General features: G+C 41.3%; 1 protein-coding gene across 7 annotated transcripts in view; it reads right to left on the reverse strand.

Annotated features, from left to right (window-relative positions):
- ryr1 (ryanodine receptor 1) overlaps positions 1-23,846 on the reverse strand; it is a 604,017-nt gene that overhangs the window by 72,270 nt on the left and 507,901 nt on the right. For 4 of the 7 annotated variants that reach the window (XM_033014584.1, XM_033014581.1, XM_033014580.1 and 1 more), the window contains 2 exons: positions 10,106-10,186; positions 7,014-7,102 (listed from right to left, as the gene is read on the reverse strand). In XM_033014584.1, coding sequence (XP_032870475.1) covers positions 7,014-7,102; positions 10,106-10,186 — 170 coding nt within the window. Of the gene's footprint in view, positions 1-7,013; positions 7,103-10,105; positions 10,187-22,600; positions 22,622-23,846 lie in introns of all 7 variants that reach the window. The other 3 variants (XM_033014582.1, XM_033014578.1, XM_033014577.1) reach the window with 1 other exon arrangement.

Below are 23,846 nucleotides of genomic sequence, written 5' to 3' on the forward strand. Positions count from 1 at the left end.
AGGAGTTACAGGGAGGTGGTCACTCCAAGACCACGGGAGACAGAAAACTGGGTCACAGTTAGGAAGGGCAATGGGCAGAGGCAGGGACTGGTGAGTACCCCGGTGGCTGTACACCTTGAAAATAAGTACTCATGTTTGAGTAAGGGTGGGGGAGACAGCCTACCTGAGGGCAGCGACAGCGGCCGGGCCTCTGGCACAAAAACCGGTCCTGTTGCTCAGATGGGTAAGGAAAAGAAGAGGAGGGCAATTGTAATAGGGGACTCTATAGTCAGGGGGTCGGATAGGCGATTCTGTGGACGCAGACAGGAGACCCGGATGGTAGTTTGCCTCCCTGGTGCCAGGGTCAGGGATGTGTCTGAACGTGTCCAAGAAATCCTGAAATGGGAGGGAGGAGCCTGAGGTTGTGGTACATATAGGTACCAACGACATAGGTAAATAAAGAGAAGAGGTCCTGAAAGAAGAATTTAGGGAGTTAGGTAGAGAGTTAAGGAGAAGGACTGCAAAGGTAACAATCTCAGGATTACTGCCTGTGCCACGCGACAGTGAGATTAGGAATGGAGCGAGGTGGAGGATAAATGAGTGGATGAGGGACTGGTGCAGTGGGTATGGATTCAAGTTTCTGGATCATTGGGACCTCTTTTGGGGAAGGTGCGACCTGTACAGAAAGGACGGGTTGCACTTGAACTCGAGGGGGACCAATATCCTGGCGGGGAGATTTGCAAAGGCTACTGGGGAGACTTTAAACTAGTATGGTTGGGGGGAGGGACTCAAATTGGGAAAGCTAGCAGTCAGTGTGTGAGGCAGGAGGCAGAGAATGGTAGCACTCTGACCCAAAATGTAGGAGAGAGAGAAGAAAAAGACAATAAACAGAGAATAAGAGAGGGTGGGTTTCTTTTAAATGTGTATATTTTAATGCTAGAAGCATTGTAAGAAAGGTGGATGAACTTAGAACCTGGATTGACACCTGGAAGTATGATGTTGTGGCGATCAGTGAAACATGGTTGCAGGAGGGCTGTGATTGGAAACTAAATATTCCAGGATTTCGTTGCTTCAGGTGTGATAGAATTGGAGGGGCAAGAGGTGGAGGTGTTGCATTGCTTATCAGGGGAGATATTACAGCAGTGCTTTGGCAGGATAGATTAGAGGGCTCGTCTAGGGAGGCTACTTGGGTGGAACTGAGAAATGGGAAAGGGGTAGCATCTGCAGTGGAGAGATACGTTTTTTTGGCCTTCCATCACAGCAATGTGATGGATGTTTATGTAAATTATGTTGTGTCTTGGGTCTATTTGTTTGTAATGTATGGCTGCAGAAACGGCATTTCGTTTGGACCTCAAGGGGTCCAAATGACAAAAAATAGAATTGTATTGTATTGTATTGTAACACTTATTATAGACCGCCAAATGGGGAGCGAGAATTAGAAGAGCAAATATTCTTCCACTTTTTCCCTGATAAAATCAGCACCATCTATCAATCTTTATCCCCTGTACCCGACTCCCCAGCATCTACTCCACCACCTACCAAGGCCCCTCCTTTCAACATCTCCACTGACCTCCTTACCCCTCCTCCACACAACTTCCTCTCCCAGTTTGACCTGGTCACCCCTATTGAAATCTCCAAACTCATCAGCTCTTCCAAACGCACTACCTGCTCCCTCGACCCTCTCCCCACTCCCCTGCTGAAGTCCTGCCTCCCCGTTCTCTGCCCCTACCTCACTAATCTCTTCAACTCCTCATTGTCCCAAGGAATTGTCCCCTCCGCTTTCAAAACTGCTGCTGTTACACCAATCTTAAAGAAACCTGGTCTTGATCCCTCCTCTCTCATTAACTACCGCCCAATCTCAAACCTCCCCTTTCTTTCAAAAACCCTGGAGCGTATCGTTGCGTCGCAACTTCATTCCCACCTCCTTGCGTATAACCTACTTGAACCCCTCCAATCTGGCTTTCGCCCCCTCCATAGCACAGAAACTGCTCTCCTCAAAGTCCTCAACGACCTCCTCACCTCTGCTGACACTGGTTCCCTCAACATCCTCATCCTCCTCGACCTGAGCGCAGCCTTCGATACAGTGAACCATAACATCCTGCTCACCAGACCCAAAGACATCGGCATTGAAGTCTCTGCACACAGCTGGCTCCGTTCCTACCTTTCCAACAGATCCCACTTCATCTCTCTCCACAACCACACCTCTGCTACAGCCACAGTCACTCAAGGCGTTCCCCAAGGCTCCGTACTCGGCCCCCTCCTCTTCATCATCTACATCCTCCCCCTTGGTCAGATACTCCGCCACTTCAACCTGGACTTCCACTGTTACGCTGATGACACCCAGATCTACCTCGGCACCAAATCCCCCCACAAACCCCCCCTCTCCCATATCAACTCCTGTTTGTCAGCTATAAAAACCTGGATGCAACATAATTTCCTCAAACTCAACAGCGATAAGACAGAATTCCTCCTCATAGGCTCCAAAGCCACACTCAGCAAAATCAATAACCCCACTCTCACCATCGACGGCACCACTGTCTCCCCATCTCCCCAGGCCCGCAACCTTGGCGTGATCTTTGATTCCACCCTCTCCCTTGAGCCTCACATCCGCCATGTCATTAAAACCTCCTTCTTTCATCTCCGCAACATCGCCAAACTCAGACCCTCTCTCACACCTCCCGCTGCTGAAAGACTCATCCATGCCTTCATCTCCTCCCGACTGGACTACTGTAACTCACTTCTCCTTGGCATCAGCTCCACCTACATCAACCGACTCCAACTGGTCCAGAACGCAGCCGCCCGACTCATCACCCACACCAAATCCTGGCATCACATCACTCCAGTCCTCAAAGAACTTCACTGGCTTCCCATCTCCCACCGGATCAACTACAAAATCCTGATCCTCACCTACAAAGCCCTCCACCATCTGGCCCCCCCATATCTCACTGACCTCCTCTCCCCCTACCAACCCTCACGGTCCCTCAGATCCACATCAGCCGGTCTCCTCTCCATCTACAAGTCCAACCTCCACAGTTTTGGGGACAGAGCCTTCTCCAGGGCAGCTCCCAGGCTCTGGAACTCCCTCCCTCAACTGATCCGCAATTCCGTGTCCCTCACCATCTTCCAGTCCCGCCTCAAGACCCATCTCTTCACCTCTGCCTATCCTTAGCCCCACGTCCCCCTCCCTTTTCATCTGTGCATTAATTGCCTCATATTGTGTTTTGTATTGAATTCTGTCTTTACTTTGTGTACTAGTCATATCTCTACTATTTATTTCATTCCCCTTACATGTTTTTCCTCTACCTGAAATTTTTGTACGGTGTCCTTGAGACTCTTGAAAGGCGCCCATAAATAAAATTTATTATTATTATTATTATTATTATTATTATTAAATATGTAAGGAGATTGCAGATATTAGTAGTAAGCACAAGGTAGTGATTGTGGGAGATTTCAATTTTCCACACATAGACTGGGAAACACATTCTGTAAATGGGCTGGATGGGTTGGAGTTTGTAAAATGTGTGCAGGATAGTTTTTTTGCAGCAATACATAGAAGTACCTACTAGAGAAGGGGCGGTACTGGACCTCCTGTTAGGAAATGAGACGGGTCAGGTGGCAGAGGTATGCGTTGGGGAACAGTTCGGGACCAGTGATGACAATACCATTAGTTTCAATATAATTATGGAGAGGGTCAGATCTGGACCTAGGGTTGAGATTTTTGATTGGAGAAAGGTTAACTTTGAGGAGATGCGAAAGGATTTAAAAGGAGTAAATTGGGACAGTTTGTTTTATGGGAAAGATGTGGAAGAGAAATGGAGGACATTTAAAGGTGACATTTTAAGAGTACAGAATCTTTATGTCCCTGTTCGGTTGAAAGCAAATAGTAAAAATTGGAAAAGGCCATGGTTTTCAAGGGAAATTGGACACTTGGTTCGGAAAAAGAGAGAGATTTACAATAATTATCGGCAGCATGCAGTAAATGAGGTGCTTGAGGAGTATAATGAATGTAAAAAGAATCTTAAGAAAGAAATTAGAAAAGCTAAAAGAAGATATTAGGTTGCTTTGGCAAGTAAGGTGAAAGTAAATCCAAAGGGTTTCTACAGCTATATTAATAGCAAAAGGATAACGAGGGATAAAATTGGTCCATTAGAGAGTCAGAGTGGACAGCTATCTGCAGAGCCAAAAGAGATGGGGGAGATATTGAACAATTTATTTTCTTCGGTATTCACCAAGGAGAAGGATATTGAATTATGTGAGGTAAGGGAAACAAGTAGAGTAGCTATGGAAACTATGAGATTCAAAGAAGAGGAAGTACTGACACTTTTGAGAAATATAAAAGTGGATAAGTCTCCAGGTCCGGACAGGATATTCCCTAGGACATTGAGGGAAGTTAGTGTAGAAATAGCAGGGGCTATGACAGAAATATTTCAAATGTCATTAGAAACGGGAATAGTGCCGGAGGATTGGCGTACTGCGCATGTTGTTCCATTGTTTAAAAAGGGGTCTAAGAGTAAACCTAGCAATTATACACCTGTTAGTTTGACGTCAGTGGTGGGCAAATTAATGGAAAGGATACTTAGAGATAATATATATAAGCATCTGGATAAACAGTATCTGATTAGGAACAGTCAACATGGATTTGTGCCTGGAAGGTCGTGTTTGACTAATCTTCTTGAATTTTTTGAAGAGGTTACTGGGGAAATTGATGAGGGTAAAGCAGTGGATGTTGTATATATGGACTTCAGTAAGGCCTTTGACAAGGTTCCTCACGGAAGGTTGGTTAAGAAGGTTCAATTGTTGGGTATTAATGGTGGAGTAGCAAGATGGATTCAACAGTGGCTGAATGGGAGATGCCAGAGAGTAATGGTGGATGGTTGTTTGTCAGGTTGGAGGCCAGTGACTAGTGGGGTGCCACAGGGATCTGTGTTGGGTCCACTGTTGTTTGTCATGTACATCAATGATCTGGATGATGGTGTGGTAAATTGGATTAGTAAGTATGCAGATGATACTAAGATAGGTGGGGTTGTGGATAATGAAGTAGATTTTCAAAGTCTACAGAGAGATTTATGCCAGTTGGAAGAGTGGGCTGAAAGATGGGAGATGGAGTTTAATGCTGATAAGTGTGAGGTGCTACATCCTGGCAGGACAAATCAAAATAGGACGAATATGGTAAATGGTAGGGATTTGAAGAATGCGGGTGACTGGGAATAACTGCACAGTTCCTTGAAAGTGGAATCTCATGTAGATAGGGTGGTAAAGAAAGCTTTTGGTGTGCTGGCCTTTATAAATCAGAGCATTGAGTATAGAAGTTGGGATGTAATGTTAAAATTGTACAAGGCATTGGTGAGGCCAGTTCTGGAGTATGGTGTACAATTTTGGTCGCCTAATTATAGGAAGGATGTCAACAAAATAGAGAGAGTACAGAGGAGATTTACTAGAATGTTGCCTGGGTTTCAACAACTAAGTTACAGAGAAAGGTTGAACAAGTTAGGGCTTTATTCTTTGGAGCGCAGAAGGTTAAGGGGGGACTTGATAGAGGTCTTTAAAATGATGAGAGGGATAAACAGAGTTGACGTGGATAAGCTTTTCCCACTGAGAGTAGGGAAGATTCAAACAAGGGGACATGACTTGAGAATTAAGGGACAGAAGTTTAGGGGTAACATGAGGGGGAACTTCTTTACTCAGAGAGTGGTGGCTGTGTGGAATGAGCTTCCAGTGAAGGTGATGGAGGCAGGTTCATTTTTATCATTTAAAAATAAATTGGATAGTTATATGGACGGGAAAGGAATGGAGGGTTATGGTCTGAGCGCAGGTATATGGGACTAGGGGAGAATAAGTGTTCGGCACGGACTAGAAGGGTCGAGATGGCCTGTTTCCGTGCTGTAATTGTTATATGGTTACATGTAGGAAAGAACTGTAGATGCTGGTTTAAATTGAAGGTAGACACAAAATGCTGGAGTAACTCAGCGGGACAGGCAGCATCACTAGAGAGGAATGGGTGGTGTTGTTTCGGGTCGAGACCCTTCTTCAGATGTCATTTCGTTGGAATCGGGTCAGTTGAGATTTGCCACAATGTTACCAGGCAGTCATTATATGGAGAGGCTGGAGAGGTGATATTGTCCTATTGTCCATTTTATAGTGATATTGTCCTTTGGAGCATAGGAGGCTGAGGTGTACAAGATCATGAGGGACATGGATAAAGTGAATAAGAAGGAATTGCAGATGCTGGAAAATCGAAGGTACACAAAAATGCTGGAAAAACTCAGCGGGTGCAGCAGCATCTATGGAGCGAAGGAAATAGGCAACGTTTCGGGCCGAAACCCTTCTTCAGACTGGATAAAGTGAATGCTCATTATCTTTTTCTCAGGGAGAAGGATTCTAAAACTGTAGCGCAATGGCTTAAGGTGAGTGGGAAGAAAATTAAGAGGGACCTCAGGGGAAACTTTTCACTCAGAGGATAGTTCATACCTGGAGCAACCTGGCTGACAAAGCCACAGATGCGGATACAATTACAACTTTCAAGACATTTGGACAAATTTATGGATAGGAAGGATTTAGAGAGATACAGATCAAGTACGGATAAATGGGACTATCCCAGAATGCCAACTTGATCGGCATGGACAAGTTACCCCTGAGGGCCAGTTTCCAATGCTGCCCGGCTCTATGACTTGCCTTGCGTTAGCTCATTCCCTAATAGGAGGTTGCATGTTGCCACCTCTCTAGTAAGGCCATCTACATATTGCTTGGGAAAACTTTCCTAGACATACCTAATAAATTCTACCCCATCAAATCCCTCAGCACTATGGTAGTCTCCGTCAACATAAGGGAAATTGAGAACAACTATCATTACCAACACATTTCTATTGCAGCCACTTGTGATCCCCCTTCAGATTTTGCTTTAGGGACACAGTGCTCAAAAGTAATACACATCCCATGTAGAAGAATGGAACTCTATGGACTGTTACTTAGTTTCTCCATTAGAATCTTTCGGCCAATATACAGAAAATGCTCAAAATTCAAAACATTATAAGCACCTGTAAGCGCAGCAGGTAGTCGACTGTGCAAATAATGATGTTGATAGTTGTAGTGTTCCCTATTTGAGTTCTCAGGTAATTCTGGAAATCTAAAGGCAAAATACATTTTAATACCTTAGTTTAACATTCTCTTGGACATTGTAGGCTTCTTTTAACTTCTTAACGTTTGTCATAATTCTGTGAATTTTTCTTGGACTTTATCACACTGAAAGCAATATACTTTTCTGATCAATGAATGACAGGCCACATTTACAGAATAATTAAACCTTGTCCACAATTTATAACCAATAACATTTGACATGAAACAGCAAATAGAAATATAACAAGATGGATGTGGTGAAATTTGTACATATTCCTCAAGGATATCTTTGTAAGCAGAGACACGTCATTACTGGCATTTGTTCTTCACAAATTAACTGCATTCCCTATATTGATGCTAACATTTGAAACAAATATCTGAAGAAATTTTGATCAGGATTGAGAAAGAAATTTGATTTAATTAAAAATTCTACCTATTGCTGTTTTTCTGCAATTCAAGAACATGAATCAGTCTTTGTTCTCTTAAATTCCCAGTTACATATAATGAGTTAGAAAATACTGCACACAGAATGTCAAGGATGAAAACTGCCATTCTACACTTGAACTCTGCTAATACCCATGATTCCAGTCCTTAACCTGGTAGATTATTTCAATCATACATCACTCCTGAACAAGTTTCCCAACATCTTGTGAAATTGCTTATCTTTATATTGAATCATGCTCATTTCAAATCAGCCCCATCACATCACTTCCCATGCAATGATCACTATTCCCATTCCGTCTTTTCACAGAATTTAAAACCCTTAAACCCATCTAGACATCAAAGCAAAATTCCTTATTTTTCTTTGAGTTTACACAAGAATATTTTTTGTACATTCTTCACCTTCTGTCCAATTCTATAATTTAAAAAAGCTTTATGTGTGAAGCAACTCATAATTTAAAAAGTGACATTATGCATGTCCTGCAAAATTCAGTTTTTGTTTAAACTGGACTGCTTATCTTTCAAGAAAGTAAAAAAATGATTGAATAATTTTATTTCTATCTCACAAATGTATGGCGCTGATCACCCAGTTTGTAAATGTATTTGTAGCATTTGACCCCAGCAACTTTCATTCAAGTAGTACCTTTAGTGTAGTTAAATATTCCAAGAAACTTCACAGAGTGTCATCAGAAAATACCACAGAATGAGATGCTAAGGAAGTCGTCAAAACCATGGTTAATAGAGTAGATTTTGAAGGAGTGTCTAAAGGAGGTGGGAGAGGGACAGAGGTGGGAAGGAACGATTGGGTATTAGGATTTTGGCAAGTAAAAATTGTAGTGTTGGCATGGACTCATTTTGTGCCAGAATTTGAGAACCGGCTCTGATATTATTCCATTCTTCGTTTGGATAAGCAGCCAGGCACACCCCTCAAACATGTGAAATATTACCATGTTGGGGAGGGCACATGCAGACACCTCCATAAATCTTGTTGGGAAATAAATAGAAGCCCCAGAAAATGTTGAACAAATATATTTATGGCCAGGCAGGACAGTTGTGCTGGGGCTGCCATATTGCCAGGGGCTTGGAAGAGGTGGAATTTGTTCATTCTGTCCTGGTAAGTTTTCTGAAGCAATGCATAGAAGAAGCAACACTGGACCTCCTGTTAGTAAATGAGAGCAAGTGAGTGAAGTGTCATTAGGGAGCATATTGGCACTGGTGACCATATTTTATTAGTTTTTAAATAGTTATGGAAAAGAATAGGACTAGTGCATTGAGGCAAGGTTAAGAGAACTTGCTAAGTGTGATTGGGAGAGGTTGTTTGCAGGTGATGGCAAGTGGGAGGTTTTTAAAAGTAAGATGGGAATAATTCAGGACCAACATGTTCTAGTTAGAGTGAAGGGCAAGGCTGTCAGGATTACAGAACCCTGGTTGATGAGAGATTTTGAGGATCTGGTCAGGAAAATGAAGGAGATGTATGTCAGGTAAAGATGGCTGGAATCAAGGAAATCCTGAGAAGCTGGGCCGAAAGATTCAATCACATAGTATGATGGATGAATCAGCAATTGCGTATCAAATTAGTTTATTAGTAGGAGTCAGTGGGTGGTTCACAGAGAGTTGTTTTGCAGTTTAACGGCCTATGACCTACTGAGATTAGTTCTGGGTCCAATGTTCTTTGCCATCTATATTAATTATCTGGATGGGAATGGAACAATTACCACACAGGAACAGATTATTTGGCCACAGTGCTTGTACCAAACAAGTTAATCTCCTCTGCGATGCAGCTGGCATTGTTAGTAAATTAGCTGATGACACCATAATGTGATGTATGGTGAAGAAGGTCTTCTAAGATTTTCTAGGGAGAGGTTGGGCAGACTGGGACTTTATTCCATGGAGTGGAAGAGACTATGCGTTGAGAAGTGTACAAAATCATGAGGGGGAACGCAGTCTTTTTTATCCCATGGTTGGGAATCTACAACTTGAAGGTTTAGGTTTAAGGTAAGAGAGGAAAGTTTTAATAGGAAGCTGAGGGGCAAAAATTTCAAACAGAATGTGTATGGAACAAGCTGCCAGAGGAAATGGTTGGAGCAGGTTCTATAACACCATTTAAAAAACATTTGGACAGATATGTGAATAGGAACGTTTTAGAGGGGCATGTATCAAACAAAGGCAAGTAGGACTATCTGATATGGGCATCTTGGGCAGCATGGATGCTGCATAGAAGGACCTGTTGTCGTGCGATGTGATTTTATGCCTAGACACGATAATGACATTTTAGTGGGATTTAGACAGGCACTCGAACATTCTGGGAATGGAAGAATATGGATTGTGTACAGGCAGGTTTACATTGGTATTGTGGTCTGCACAAACACTGTGTGCATTAGGGCCTATTGCTGTGCTGTTCTGTTCTCTTTTCTTTGTAAATAAAATATGTTTTAAAATCAGAAAAAGTGAACTTGTCCTCAAAAAATCAACCTTAATCATTGGTTTAGATGCAAGGAAGAAATGCTTAAATCAGCATGTAAAACTTAGTGATGAAAGAATGTGATGATGAGTAAGCAAAAATATTGTTTACCGTTATTGTGCCCCTCACAAAGCAACTGCAGGAACCTGAACAGATCTTGAGTAAATTCATCGTCTGACATCACCTTCTCACCTACATGGAAAGACAAGTCATTATTCTGCAGCAGAAACATACACTTGGGAATGGTGTGCAAGGAATTATCATCTCTTTTAAGAAAACCAATGTTAGTAATGAAATCGTGCAGAGAATCATAATGGCTTCAGAAATGTATCTGGTGACTACAATGTTGAAATGAAACTTTCCTACCCACACTGGAAAATCCATGTACATTTCTTTCAACTGAGATTTTCTCAAACTGTTACTTTTGCAAAGGAGCTAATTGCAAAAGAGAGTCATATGAAGAGAAAACATCAATTCAAACTATAAACATAAATAAACGGCGGAGATGCTGGAATTACCCACAGCAACTTCGGAGAAGGAATAGTGGAAGGTTTAGAAAAATGTTACACAAATTGGGAGAACTGTGATGAAAATTCTCCCCGTCATACTCTATTTCCACATACCTTCATTTAAAGTTGGTACAGTGACTTACTGGGTTAGCATAGTGAAAAATGGACAATTAACCTCAGCTGAAAATTCTGTAGTTTTGGCATAAGGATACTTACTCTGCACTTTGACTGTAGATTTTAAGTCCAGGAGATGAACATGGATTCAATTGCATAAAAATAATGCCTCAGGAGGAGATTAAGTCGTGGACAAACAGGCAGCTGATTGTACTTTTGAATAATAGGAATGGGAGCGAGGAAATCCAAGAGAGCGAAGATTGGATGTAAAGTTAGGGAAGGATATTGGGGATGAAGTTAGGAAATGGGTTTCATTTAGTTTATTGTCACATATGCCGAGGTACAGTGAAAAGCTTTTTGTTGTGTGCTATCCAGTCAGTCGAAAGATTATACATGATAACAATCAAGCTGTGCACGGTATATCAATACAGGAAAAGGGGAATAGCGTTTAGTGCAAGATAAACTCCAAGGGCTTCGTTTCTATGTCTCTAATGTGGTAGACAGCTCTCTAGTTGGTGATAGGATGGTTCAGTTGCCTGATAACAGCTGGGAAGAAACTATCCCTGAATCTGGTGATATGCATTTGGATGGGAAAAGGGAGAAGAGGGATTATCCTGGGTGAAGGCACACTCTTGATTATGCTGGTGGCCTTGCCGAGGCAGCGTGGAGTGTAGATGGAAGTACAGTGCAGATTGAGTCATTGGAAGGAAGGGTGGTTTGCATGATGGTCTGGGCTGTGTCCACAATTCTCTGCAATTTCTTGCGGTCTTGGATGGAGCTGTTCCCAAACAATGCTGTGATGCATCCCAATTAAAATGCTTTCTACTGTGCATCTGTAGAAGTTGCGAGAGTTGTTGGGGACATACCGAACTTCCTAATTGGCCTAAGGAAGTTATGTCCCCAAGAACTCTCACAAACATTTACAGATACATCTTAGAAAGCATTTTATCAGGACGCATCATAGCGTGGGGCATGGACAAATAAAATCAATGGGGAAGAGCAAAGCCTTAGGGCTATTTTCCATAAGGTGAAGCTGATCAATGCCACTTGCTGCCCTATGGCAAACCAGTCATTCAATGGGAACTCAAGTGGATGATGAGTTCCCTTTATTTGCATGAAAGAACCCAACACTTTCTTCAAGGGTATTCTTTGCCCTTATTCTATGTGTACTTGTGATAAGATAGCACACATCCATTTGCTAGCTATTGAATTGAAGATTTAAGTAGTTTTAAAGCACCAAAAGGCCAGGTGCTAACCGGGCCTCGTTTTCAGGCACTTGCTTGATTCCTGATTTCTGCAAGATTAGTTGATCTCAGCATAGATGGAGATGTAGTGTCTTAAATGAAACTGATGTGGAGATACACATTTGCTGGGGTTCCTGCTGCTGCTCTTCACTGCAATTATGCATACAGAGATGATGTGTTTGGTCCCAACAATAGGTCTTAGCTGACAATTAACAATTTGTCTTGGCTACTATTAACCTCTCAACTACTTTTCTCATGATTAACAGAGGTGTTGTCAGACATTTTTGTTTCTATTACAATTATGTAGTAATAACATTCTGGAATCACCAAAACTTGAACTGACCAGGTTGGCTACTTTTGTAGTAAGTTAAATGTAGAACTGATCATGTGCTCAGTCCACTGGTGAATGCATATTTCCTTGATTTCCAATCAGATGCTACCTTATATCCAAAACTGTTTGCCTTGAAAACATGACTGTCCTGATAAATCAACAATTAATATTAAGATTAAGATCACACAGGTCGGGTGAGTTTAATTACTTTCAACAAAAGCAGATGGTGGGGAAAGGTTCACAGATGTAAGTTTTGAGAGGTCTGAAGAAGTTGGGGGGGGGGGGGGGGGGGGGGGAGGGGCAGGGAGCGGGGGGGATTAAGTCAAAATCTCAACCACAAATATGTACACTTGTTATCTGGCACAATTGTTCAAATGTTAACCATGTTCATACCTCAACAGCAACCACTGAATTAGTACAATGTTTAGAAACACACTAGGACGGAAATGTATGAATGCATGTGTGCTATTTGTAGATAAATACTAGACCAACTGCAGACCCGTTGGGCACAATTGTTCAAATGTTAACCATGTTCATACCTCAACAGCAACCACTGAATTAGTACAATGTTTAGAAACACACTAGGACGGAAATGTATGAAGGCATGTGTGCTATTTGTAGATATATACTAGACCAACTGCAGACCCGTTGGGTCTGCTCCCCAAATGCACCTGTTCCCTACCCGTAGCCCCCATGGGAGGCGTGATCCTCCAACTCAAGCCGTTCCCCAACGTTAGATTCCAGCGCTCTCCTTGCCTTTCTCAGCAGTGATCTTTTTTTTAAATTCCAATTGCACCTGCCCTGCGTGTTGCAATAGCAAATCGCCCTCCCCCTCAAGCCATTGTGACATCATCATTTGAAGGTGATCTCTGCCTCAAGAGAAAAAATGTGAATCAGAATATGTAAAAATCTTGTGAAAGTTGGCATTTTTAAAGCTTTAATCGCAAATAACGTGTCAAATATAGGATTGAAATTGCTTGATTTAAAAAAAAAATAATCAGTAATAAGTCGAGAAATAAAACATAAAATGGTCAGTGAAAGTGATATCGGCCTCGAGGGGAAAAATGTGAATCAGAATATGTAACAATATTGTGAAAGCTGGCATTTTTAAACCTTTAATCTAGGATGAAATCTTCATTCAGGCTGGTCTCTGCTAACTGAACCATTGTGACATCATCATTTGAAGCTGGTGGTTTAAATTTCAGTCTTTTCATGGTTTTAAACTTAAATCAGAAATAAGTCGAGAAATAAAGCATGAAATGTTCAGATAAGGTGATTCCCAGTCTCAACGGGTAAAATGTCAACCGGAATATGTAAAAATGTCATCGTTACCACGTAGTTTTTTCGCAAAGATGTAAAGACAACCACATATACACACACTAATATATATATATCTACTATTTAACGTCTCATCTTGTTTCTATGTGTGTGTGTCTGTGATTGTGATCGTATCTACGCCAAAATGGTGCGTCAGCACAACATTTTTTTCAGAACCTTGCTCAGCTTTTTCCCGTCATCGCCCTTGTCAAGTTTCCTTCAGATTTGATGATATAATTCACGTTATTGCTATTTAAAGGTCTAAAAAAGCCAACTTTAAAAAGGTTTTTACTGTTAAATCCTTGCAGCCCCAGCTGACAACAAACGTTCAAACAAAGTTGCAATCCAGGGACACTCTGTGCTTCCACCAAGTTTTCACCTGAATGGAATCTCACAGTCCCCTGACGTTGGCAACAATGTTGCCATCATAGAACACTTACTCCTGCCAGCACAGGAGGGGGTGGGGCCAGGGGAAGTGGAATTGGATTTTTTTTAAAGTCCAGTGCTGGGGGAGGCAAGGGAGTGGTGTAATCGTACATTGGGGAACTGGTTGCATTTGAGGACCAGGCCACCTGTGGGGCTACGGGTGAGTGGTGGAATATTGCGTTGGGGGACCAGGCCTCCCATCTGACAGGGTTCCACTTGGTCTAGTATAATATTAAAAGTCTTGTCTTGTTTCTATATATATATATATATATATATATATATATATATATATATATATGTGTGTGTGGCTGATTGAGAATGTATCTATGTCAAAACGGTACACGGCAGCGCTAAACTTTTTGCAGAACCTCACTCTACTTTTTCCCTGTCGTCGATCTTGTCAAGTTACCTTCAGATTTGATGTTATATTCCACAAGTTATTGATATTTAAATGTTTAAAAAAGCCAATTTTGAGAATAATAACTGACGAGACTTTTCTGGCAGCTTCCAGTGATGATATCGCAATTGCTACATTGTTGTAATCGCGGCACCCTCAGTCCAGTACCCTTTAAAAAAAATCCTGGGAGCATGGAGGGAGGGTTTTAAAGTCACAGTACACTGAATTTTGAATAAGGCGAACTGAGCAGCCCCTGCGCAGTTGGGGGCTATGGGTGAGTGCTGGAATGAGCTTCCAGGAAGGTGGTGGAGGCAGGTTCGTTTTTATCATTTAAAAATAAATTGGATAGCTATATGGACGGGAAAGGAATGGAGGGTTATGGTCTGAGCGCAGGTATATGGGACTAGGGGAGAATACGTGTTCGGCATGGACTAGAAGGGTCGAGATGGCCTGTTTCCGTGCTGTAATTGTTATATGGTTATATGGTTATCTTGCTTTGTGGGGAACGGGTTGCATTGGGGAAATGTGTGAGTGGTGTGCAATATTGCCTTGGTGAACAGGTTGCGTTGGGGGACCAGGCCTCCCGTTTGGGAAACGGGTGAGTGGTGGAATATTGCCTTGGGGATTGGGTTGCGTTGGGGGACCAGCCCTCCCATGGGGGCCATGGGTGACTGGTGCAAAATTGCATTGGGAGACCAGGCCTCCCATGTGACAAGGGCCCAACGGGTCCAAGTTGGTCTAGTATATAGATATATATATACATATATATATAAAAGAGTAAACTTGAAATATGTGGGATGATTACATTCTTATGGTTTAGATCTTTAGAAAGTGCACAAACGTCACTCTCATGTTTTGCTTTTGCTGTTGAAATTCATGGTATTACCTTATTAGCTGCTGAACTCAGGGAATATTTTATTTTATAATTAGAGCAGAGTCCTCTATTTTAATCCCACATCAAATTTTCATCTGACGTGGAACTAAAATAATCTCTGTTGTAATTATACCAAAAATGCATCAGATTTGTTGGTTGTAAGTAAAATAATGGATTCATATAGAGGTATGTCTTGAAAATGAACAGACCACGCTACCCACATAGGAAAATAGAGAGTTCAGGCCCATATACAAACTATCAGATGGTTCCTTTCTCGCTGAACACAAACTCAACCCCAAGAACAATCTGTTGCTTTCATGGCTTTCGTACATTCTTTTGAGGTCCATTTTCTCAAATCACACTGATGACAACAAACTCTTTTTCCAATGAATGAAACCACAACACATTTTTACAGTTGTTTCTGTGTACACTGGCACCTCACTTAACAATCAAGATGCATTCACAGGAGCAAGATTGCTAACTGCACAACTATACAATACACCAATATGTAATGCACTCTTATCAGCTGAGGGAACATGACCATGGAACATGTTCGGCAAGCAGGTAAACTGGTACGTTATGATACTTTATACCTCTTGGGTTTGTAATAACTCTATATAAAAAATTATGACCTGGGCCAAGAGCATTATAATCAATCAGAATTCTGTAGTGTAGTACTAAATAGTTTATTATTATATGATAAAGTATACAATAAATACAAGAGAGCTTAAAATTCCTCCAAACAGTTTCAAAGGTGAGAGGGTGGTATATACATGGGCCTGGAAATGTCTTACTATATTTAGTTTGACCAGACAACATCCATTTGTAGTACTGTAGACCTGTGCTCCAGAACTAGTTGCATTCTACCCAAACCAGAAACAACACCGGCATATATCCAACAATGTGGAAAATTGCCCAAATGTGTCTGTTCATAAATTGCAGGAAGAATCCAATCCAGCTACGTACCAAATATTTTCTTATCAGTAAAGTATTGGATACTATCAATGACAATGTTACCAAGTGGCACGTCAGTACAACGACCCACTCATCGATTCCCAGTTTAGCTCCAGACCTCATCACAGCCTTTATTCAAACATCAAAGAGCTGAACTCCAGAGGTGAGAGGAGAATGACTTTCCATGACATCATGGCAGCAGTCTTAAATAAAATGAGATAATGGGCATGAAAGAGAAAATGCTCGCACATAGAATGTCAATTTTGCAATCATCTAAGGTCAAGTAACCTAGCCCCATCGCTGCGAGAAGTCCTTGTGTCAGTGTCCAAAGCCCAATTATCTTCAGTAGCTTCATTCATCATCTTCCTTTCATCATAAATTCAGACAAGATGTGCACTGATGATGAACAATATTCATTGCTGTTTTTAATAGTCATAATCATACACAGCAAGGAAGTAGGCCTTTTTGTCCAACAAGTCCATTCCGACCAGGTTTTAGAACTGAGCCAGTCCCATTTGCCTGGATTTGGCTCATATCCCTCTAAACCTTTTATCCACATACTACCTGTCTATAAGTGTATTTTAAATGTGGCCATTGTGTTCGTCTCTACAGCTTCCTCTGGCAGCTCGATCCATATATGCACCACTCTCTGGGCGAGGAAATTGCTCCTCAGATTATTTTTAAATATTTCCCCTCTCACCTTAAACCTCTAGTTCAGGACACATCTATCCTGAAACATGTTCACTATGTTCCTTAATACATGAGGTTCTACCATTCACGGCATAAGTCCTAGTTTTCCTAGATCTACTAAAATGCATCACCTCATTGTTAAGAGGTTTAACTACCATTTCCAATGTATTGCTCTATCTACCATCCGCATAATTTTAGTTTAGTTTAGATTAGAGATTCAGCATGGAAACAAGTCCTTTGGCCCACTCAGTCCACGTTGATCATCCGTTCACATTCATTTGAGTTTAGGAGCAAGGAGGTCCTACAGCAGTTGTACAGGGCCCCGATGAGACCACACCTGGAGTATTGAGTGCAGTTATGGTCTCCCAATTTGAGGAAGGACATTTTTGCTATTGAGGGAGTGCAGTGTAGGTTCACCAGGTTAATGTCCTGGATGGTGGGACTGACATACGAGGAAAGAATGGTCGACTGGGCCTGTATTCACTGTAATTTAGGAGAGGGGACCTTATATAGAAACATATAATAATCTTAAGGGATTGGACAGGCTAGATGCAGGAAAATGTTCCCTATGTTGGGGGAGTCCAGAACCAGGGGTCACAGTTTAAGAATAAGGAGTCAGCCATTTAGAACTGAGATGAGGTAAAACATTTTCACCCAGAGAGTTGTGAATCTGTGGAATTCTCTGCCACAGAAGGCAGTGGAGGCCAATACACTGGAGGTTTTCAAGAGAGAGTTAGATTTAGCTCTTAGGGCTAATGGAATCAAGGGATATGGGAAAAAAAAGCAGGAATGGGGTACTGATTTTGGATGATCAGCCATGATCATATTGAATGGCGGTACTGGCTCGGGGGGCCGAATGGCCTACTCCTGCACCTATTTTCTATGTTTCTATTCTGTTTCCCACTTTCTCCATCCATTCCCAAACATTAGAGGCAATTTTAAAGGTCAATTTACATACAAACCCTCACGTCTTTGGGATGTGGGACAAAACTAGAGCACCCAGAGGAAACCCACGTGGTCACATGGAGAACATGCACATTCCATACAACACCGAGGTCAAGAGAATAGGAGGATGAGGGGTGACCTTATAGAGATATACAATATCATGAGGGGTATCGATAAGGTGATGGCCACTCTTTTTTCAAGGGGAATGGAGTCTAACACTAGAGGGCATCAATTTAAGATGAGAGGGCAAAGATTTAAAGAACAGAGGATCAACATTTTCTCTCAGAGGGTTTGGAATATATGGAATCAGTTGCTAGGGGATGTGGTAGAATGGAGACAATTCAAAGATAATTAGGCAGGTACATGGATAGGATAGTTATATACGGATATAGGCCAAATGTATTCAAACTGGACCTGTTCACCTGCCCTATGCTCGATCACTTCTTCAATAAACTCAATTTGTAGACATGATTTACCATGCAAAATGCCATTGTGACTATTCCAAATCAGTACTTCCTTTTCAAATGCTGTTAGATCATGGCTCTCAGTATCCTCTCAAATAACTTTCACATTTCAGTATAGGAGTAAAGAGGTTCTTCTGCAGTTGTATAGGGCTCTGGTGAGACCACATCTGGAGTATTGCATACAGTTTTGGTCTCCTAATTTGAGGAAGGACATCCTTGTGATTGAGGCAGTGCAGCGTAGGTTCACGAGATTGATCCCTGGGATGGCGGGACTGTCATATGAGGAAAGATTGATAAGACTAGACTTGTATTCACTGGAGTTTAGAAGGATGAGGGGATATCTTATAGAAACATATTAAATTATACAAGCACTGGACAAGCTAGATGCAGGAAAAATGGTCCCAATGTTGGGCGAGTCCGGAACCAGGGGCCACAGTCTTAGAATAAAGGGGAGGTCATTTAAGACTGAGGTGAGAAAAAACTTTTTCACCCAGAGAGTTGTGAATTTATGGAATCCCCTGCCACAGAGGGCAGTGGAGGCCAAGTCACTGGATGGGTTTAAGAGAGAGTTAGATAGAGCTCTAGGGGCTAGTGGAGTCAAGGGATATGGGGAGAAGGCAGACACGGGTTATTGATAGGGGCCGATCAGCCATGATCACAATGAATGGCCGAAGGGCCGAATAGCCTCCTCCTGCACCTATTTTCTATGTTTCTATGTTTCTATTTTTCTATTACAGAACCGCTGATTCCTATGCGTTGTCAAACCGTCGCGGAAACAGCATGGAAACAGGCCATTCAGCCCGACTCATCCATGCAGATCGAGATGCCTGTCGACGCTAATCTAATTCACTTGTTTCTATCACCGATATGAGACTCACTGACCTGTTGTTCCCTGGCCATGCAGCTTTTCTTAAATAAAGATATGGCTTTAGCCAGATTTGTAGTATTTCACCCGTGGCTAACCACAATACAAATATCTCTGTCAGAGTCATTTCTTCCCTACCTTCCTGCGATGTCCAAGGATACACATAGGTATCTTAATGTGATTTAAGACACCGGCACCTCATCTTTTGTAATATGGATCATTATTCTCCTCCCTGACCTAGATTCCGTGACCTTCCCCACAAAAAATATTCATTTAATACCTAATTCATTGATCCTTTAGGGGCATTATTCTTACCCTTAGTACGTGTTTGCTCTTAATATAATTCATAATCTCTTAGGATTCTCCTTTGCCTCATCTGCGAAAGCTACATAATATCTTTTTCTTCCCTCATGATTTCCCTTTGAAGTGCACTCCTCTGTCCTTTATATTCCACAAGGGATTTGTTTAATCCCAGTTTAGTTTAGAGATACGACACGGAAACAGGCTCTTTGGCCCACCGAGTCCGCGCCGACCAGTGATCCCCACACACTAACACTATCCTATACACACTAGGAACAATTTATATTTATACCAAGCCAAGCCAATTAGCTTACAAACATGTACGTGTTTATAGAGTGGGAGGAAACCGAGCTTCCTGGAGAAAGCCCACGCAGGTCACGGAGCGAATGTACAAACTCCGTACTCAGGTCTGTGGCACTTTAAGACAGCAACTGTATCGCTGTGCCACCATGTTGCCCTGTCTATAACTGTGGCCAGCTGTCTATAACTGGCATATACCTTTTTTTTCCACACCTGTGTGCCTTAATATCCATCGTCAACCAGGGTTTCTTAATCCTGCCAACTTGCCTTTTACTCTCATAGGAAAGAAGCAGGCCCTGAACTCTCCCTATCTCACGTTTAAAAGCCCTCCACTTGCCAGATTTCCCATTACTTGCAAACAACCTCTCCCAATCAATTGTTTCCAAGTTCCTATCTAATGCCATCAAATTTTGTCTTGCCTTTAACTTGTGGAACAGTCCTATTTTTCACCACAACTATTTAAAAACTAATAGAATTATGGTCACTGGTCCCAAAGTGCTCCCCTTACAACACAGAAGGACTCCTTGGTGTCAGTTCTATAACAGTCTGCAGACCCCTACCGTTCATTGTGGAAGTCCTACCCCGGTCTAACCTCCTGAAATGCAACACCTTACATTTAGCAGAATTAAACTTCATTTGCCATTCTTCAACCCATTTTAGCGACTTCTGCAAACTTACTAACCATGCGTTGCACACAGTCATCCATTTTGTTTATATAGATGACTAGCAATAATAGGTCCAGCACCACTGTTGAGGCATACCCTAGTCATGAGCCTTCAGTCCGAAAAATATCCTTCCAGCATCACCCTCAGCTTCCTATCATAGAGCCAATTGTATCTCAAATTAGTCAGCTCTCCCTGGATCCCATATGATCCAACCTTACAAAGTAACCTATCATGCAGAACTTTATCAAAGTCCTTGCTGAAGTTCATGTAGACTATGTCTACTACAATGTCATTGTGGTGTTATTCATCAACCCTGAACCATTATAATGTGCTTCAGGAAGGGAATTCCTTTCAAATTAATTCTCTATGCTTTATAAAATCATCACTCCTCAGAAGAAGCTGGTCAGCTGTTGTGGTCTTTACTGGGAAGTTGTTTGTAATTTCAGTATGGACAAGGCTTTCAGAGGTTATTTCAAATGAAATTACTGCAGATGAGGCAAGAGTGAGAGGCACATAGTAATGTCACAGCATGAATCCTGGTATCTGAACATCATAAGCAACTGGTGTCGGAGTGGCCTCTCATTTCCACAATTACATCCCTTGCCTGGGTTGAAATCTGTGAAGAGAATCTGCAGGTACTCAAAAAGGTCCTAACATCTCGAGGGATTCTTTCTTCACTGCATCTGTCAACACCCTTCTCCTATGCCACCAGCTGTACCTTTTCGTCCATCACGTTATATGTGATTTCAATGTCTAAATCACTGATGCAGAGACATTGAAATAACATATGAGATGATTATGGGCATGAAGACGAGCACGGAGTTTTTTGTGGGATCTATTTAACACCGTACAACATTCCCACCCCTCACATGGGCGGATGTTAACAATAGATCATGGTATAGCCTTTTACCATATCTGTTTTTTCCAAAATGAAACCAAGTAGTAATACGAAACACACAAAAACAGCATTGATAAATCTTGTTCATAATATTTATAAGATATATAAAATTAAAACGGCCACCCTGTCATTGTGCATTTTGTCAGACTAACTGCTTCATTCTGGTGCCAAATAGATCTCATGATGGTTGGAGCTGGTATGTGAGGAACAAGGCAACAAAAAGTGAAACAAAAAGCATGGATTGTCAAATACGAGAGTTTTTGGAGGAAGGTTGGTTGGTTACATTTACGAAACTTTATTCTCCTTCTAATCTCATGCTAAAACTGTATTGTGGTTAATGTGGTTTATTTTGCTGTTTCTTGCTTTACAGAGCCCTATTGGCAAGCAGAAATGTGCAGACATTTCACGATGATGGATTATCTTCGAAAATGCAGGGAATAGTCCATGGGGTACAAAAATGTAATTTATTAAGATTTATTTGTATTGTCACTTCAGGAAGCCTATTGAGTGTACATTTTGCTTCTATCAGTTACCAACACAGAATACATAAACCTGTGCTGGAAACTGCTGGCAAATGGAAGTCATCCAGAAATCTCTCTGTTTGGTGCAATGGATGATTAAATAGTTTACTGCAAAATAATTATGCTGATTGAAAATGGATTTAAGGAAGTGGATTGTCAACTGTAATGAATGGACTAATTCATTTTCTATATTTGCCAGCTACTGGACAAAAATACACAAAAGGGATACATGCACTGATGGCATGTTCTTGATTATTCTATTCATGATTTGAAACTCAGACACAGCAGCACAACAGGGATTTTTTTTCTGTGCTGGCTAAATTCTTTATTGACTATCTTTATGTTGAACATGTGATACAAATTCACTTTCTTCCAACATAAACGTGTTTTTTAGAAGATATCTTTACTTTGGTCAAGCCTGTGGTTTGCTTAGTTTTTAAAATAGTAAAATGTCAGGGTCAACTGTGTGAAATATCAGTAACAAGGAAGTAATGCAGATGCACTGACTGACCCAAGTTCAACATTTATACTAACTAATGGAATTAAAACGTATTTGATCTGCTCTGACTGGACTTAAGTGGAAATTTAGCTCAATATTTCTCAACAATATTAAATGAGGAAACCGAGTAGCCACTCAAAATGAATGGAGATGAATTAATTACAGACAGTATTAATTGTGATTATATGAGAAAGTATCTATACTATGGAAGAAGGTATAAGTAGATGAGTGAGTTCAAATAATAAAAACACACAATGCAACAATCCTTTTACTGGCAATGCTCATCAACATACCAGAACCGTTTTGTTTGCCTTCTGAAAAATAGATTAACCAATAGGGGGATTAAACACAATTAACTATTGTACTTTTAGTACACATCAAATCATTTAAAGTCATTGCCTTCTCACAAATGCTTAAAAAAATCACGCCATTAATTTTAAAGCATACACACATTCTGCGGATGTTAAGTATTCAACTCACACGAGAAACCCTCACCTGTAAACCCGCACTGGGTCTTGAGAATGTTCAGTATTATAAGATGTATCAAGCAAAATCAGACAATCTTTCAAAGTATTATTGAACATGCATTGCAGATTTTAATTAACCAAAAAAAGCAACTATCTGATCAAAACAATAAAATGGAGATTTGAAAATATCAAAATAAATTATTTTTTCATATTTGTTTCTTTTAGACAATTGTAGTTTTAGAATTCCACGTTAATTGGTGTAATTTTACGCTGCCACAGAATCCTGCCTTGCTCTTCAGGGATGTGATGATTGAGATTCCTTCCTTAAATTTGAATGTGTGTTCCAGAAAGAAGGTCTGTGGTTTTTCATTTAGAAATAGTTCATATAAAATTTCACAAACCAATGGCAGCACAGTGACACAGCTGGTAGAGATGCTGTTTCTCAGCGCCATAGACCCGGTTCGTTCTTGCCCTTGGGTTCTGTCTGGGTGGTGTTTGCATGTTATCCCTGTGACCGTGTGGATTTCCTCCAGGTGCTCCAGTTTCTACCCACATCCCAAAGACATGTGCAAATCGCCCGAGTGTGTAAGGAGTAAATTACATAGAACCAGTGTGAATGGATTATCAATAGTTGCCGTGAAATTCGTGGGCCGAAGGGACTGCTTCCATGCTGTATCTCTAAACTAACTGAAACTAAACAAAGGAATAGTATTGTGAATCAGACTGTTAAGATTCTTTAAGGTACACAAAATTGCTGGGGAAACTCAGCGGGTGCAGCAGCATCTATGAAGCGAAGGAAATAGGCGACGTTTCGGGCCGAAACCCTTCTTCAGACCTGTTAAGATTCTTTGCTGTTGTAATTTTGTAATTCTTATTACTTATAAGCAGCATACACGTAATCTTGCATAAATAATGCCACAAATTCAGGTTCAGATTACATTGTGTTGTTTAGTTATGTCTTGACTTTACTCCCAAAAGATTTTTAGCTGGAGAAGGTAGACAAAAATGCTGGAGAAACTCAGTGGGTGCGGCAGCATCTATGGAGCGAAGGAATTTATCCCTTTGCTCCATA

The sequence above is a fragment of the Amblyraja radiata genome, chromosome 41 (assembly GCF_010909765.2).
Source record: "Amblyraja radiata isolate CabotCenter1 chromosome 41, sAmbRad1.1.pri, whole genome shotgun sequence".
Lineage (NCBI taxonomy): Eukaryota > Metazoa > Chordata > Chondrichthyes > Rajiformes > Rajidae > Amblyraja > Amblyraja radiata.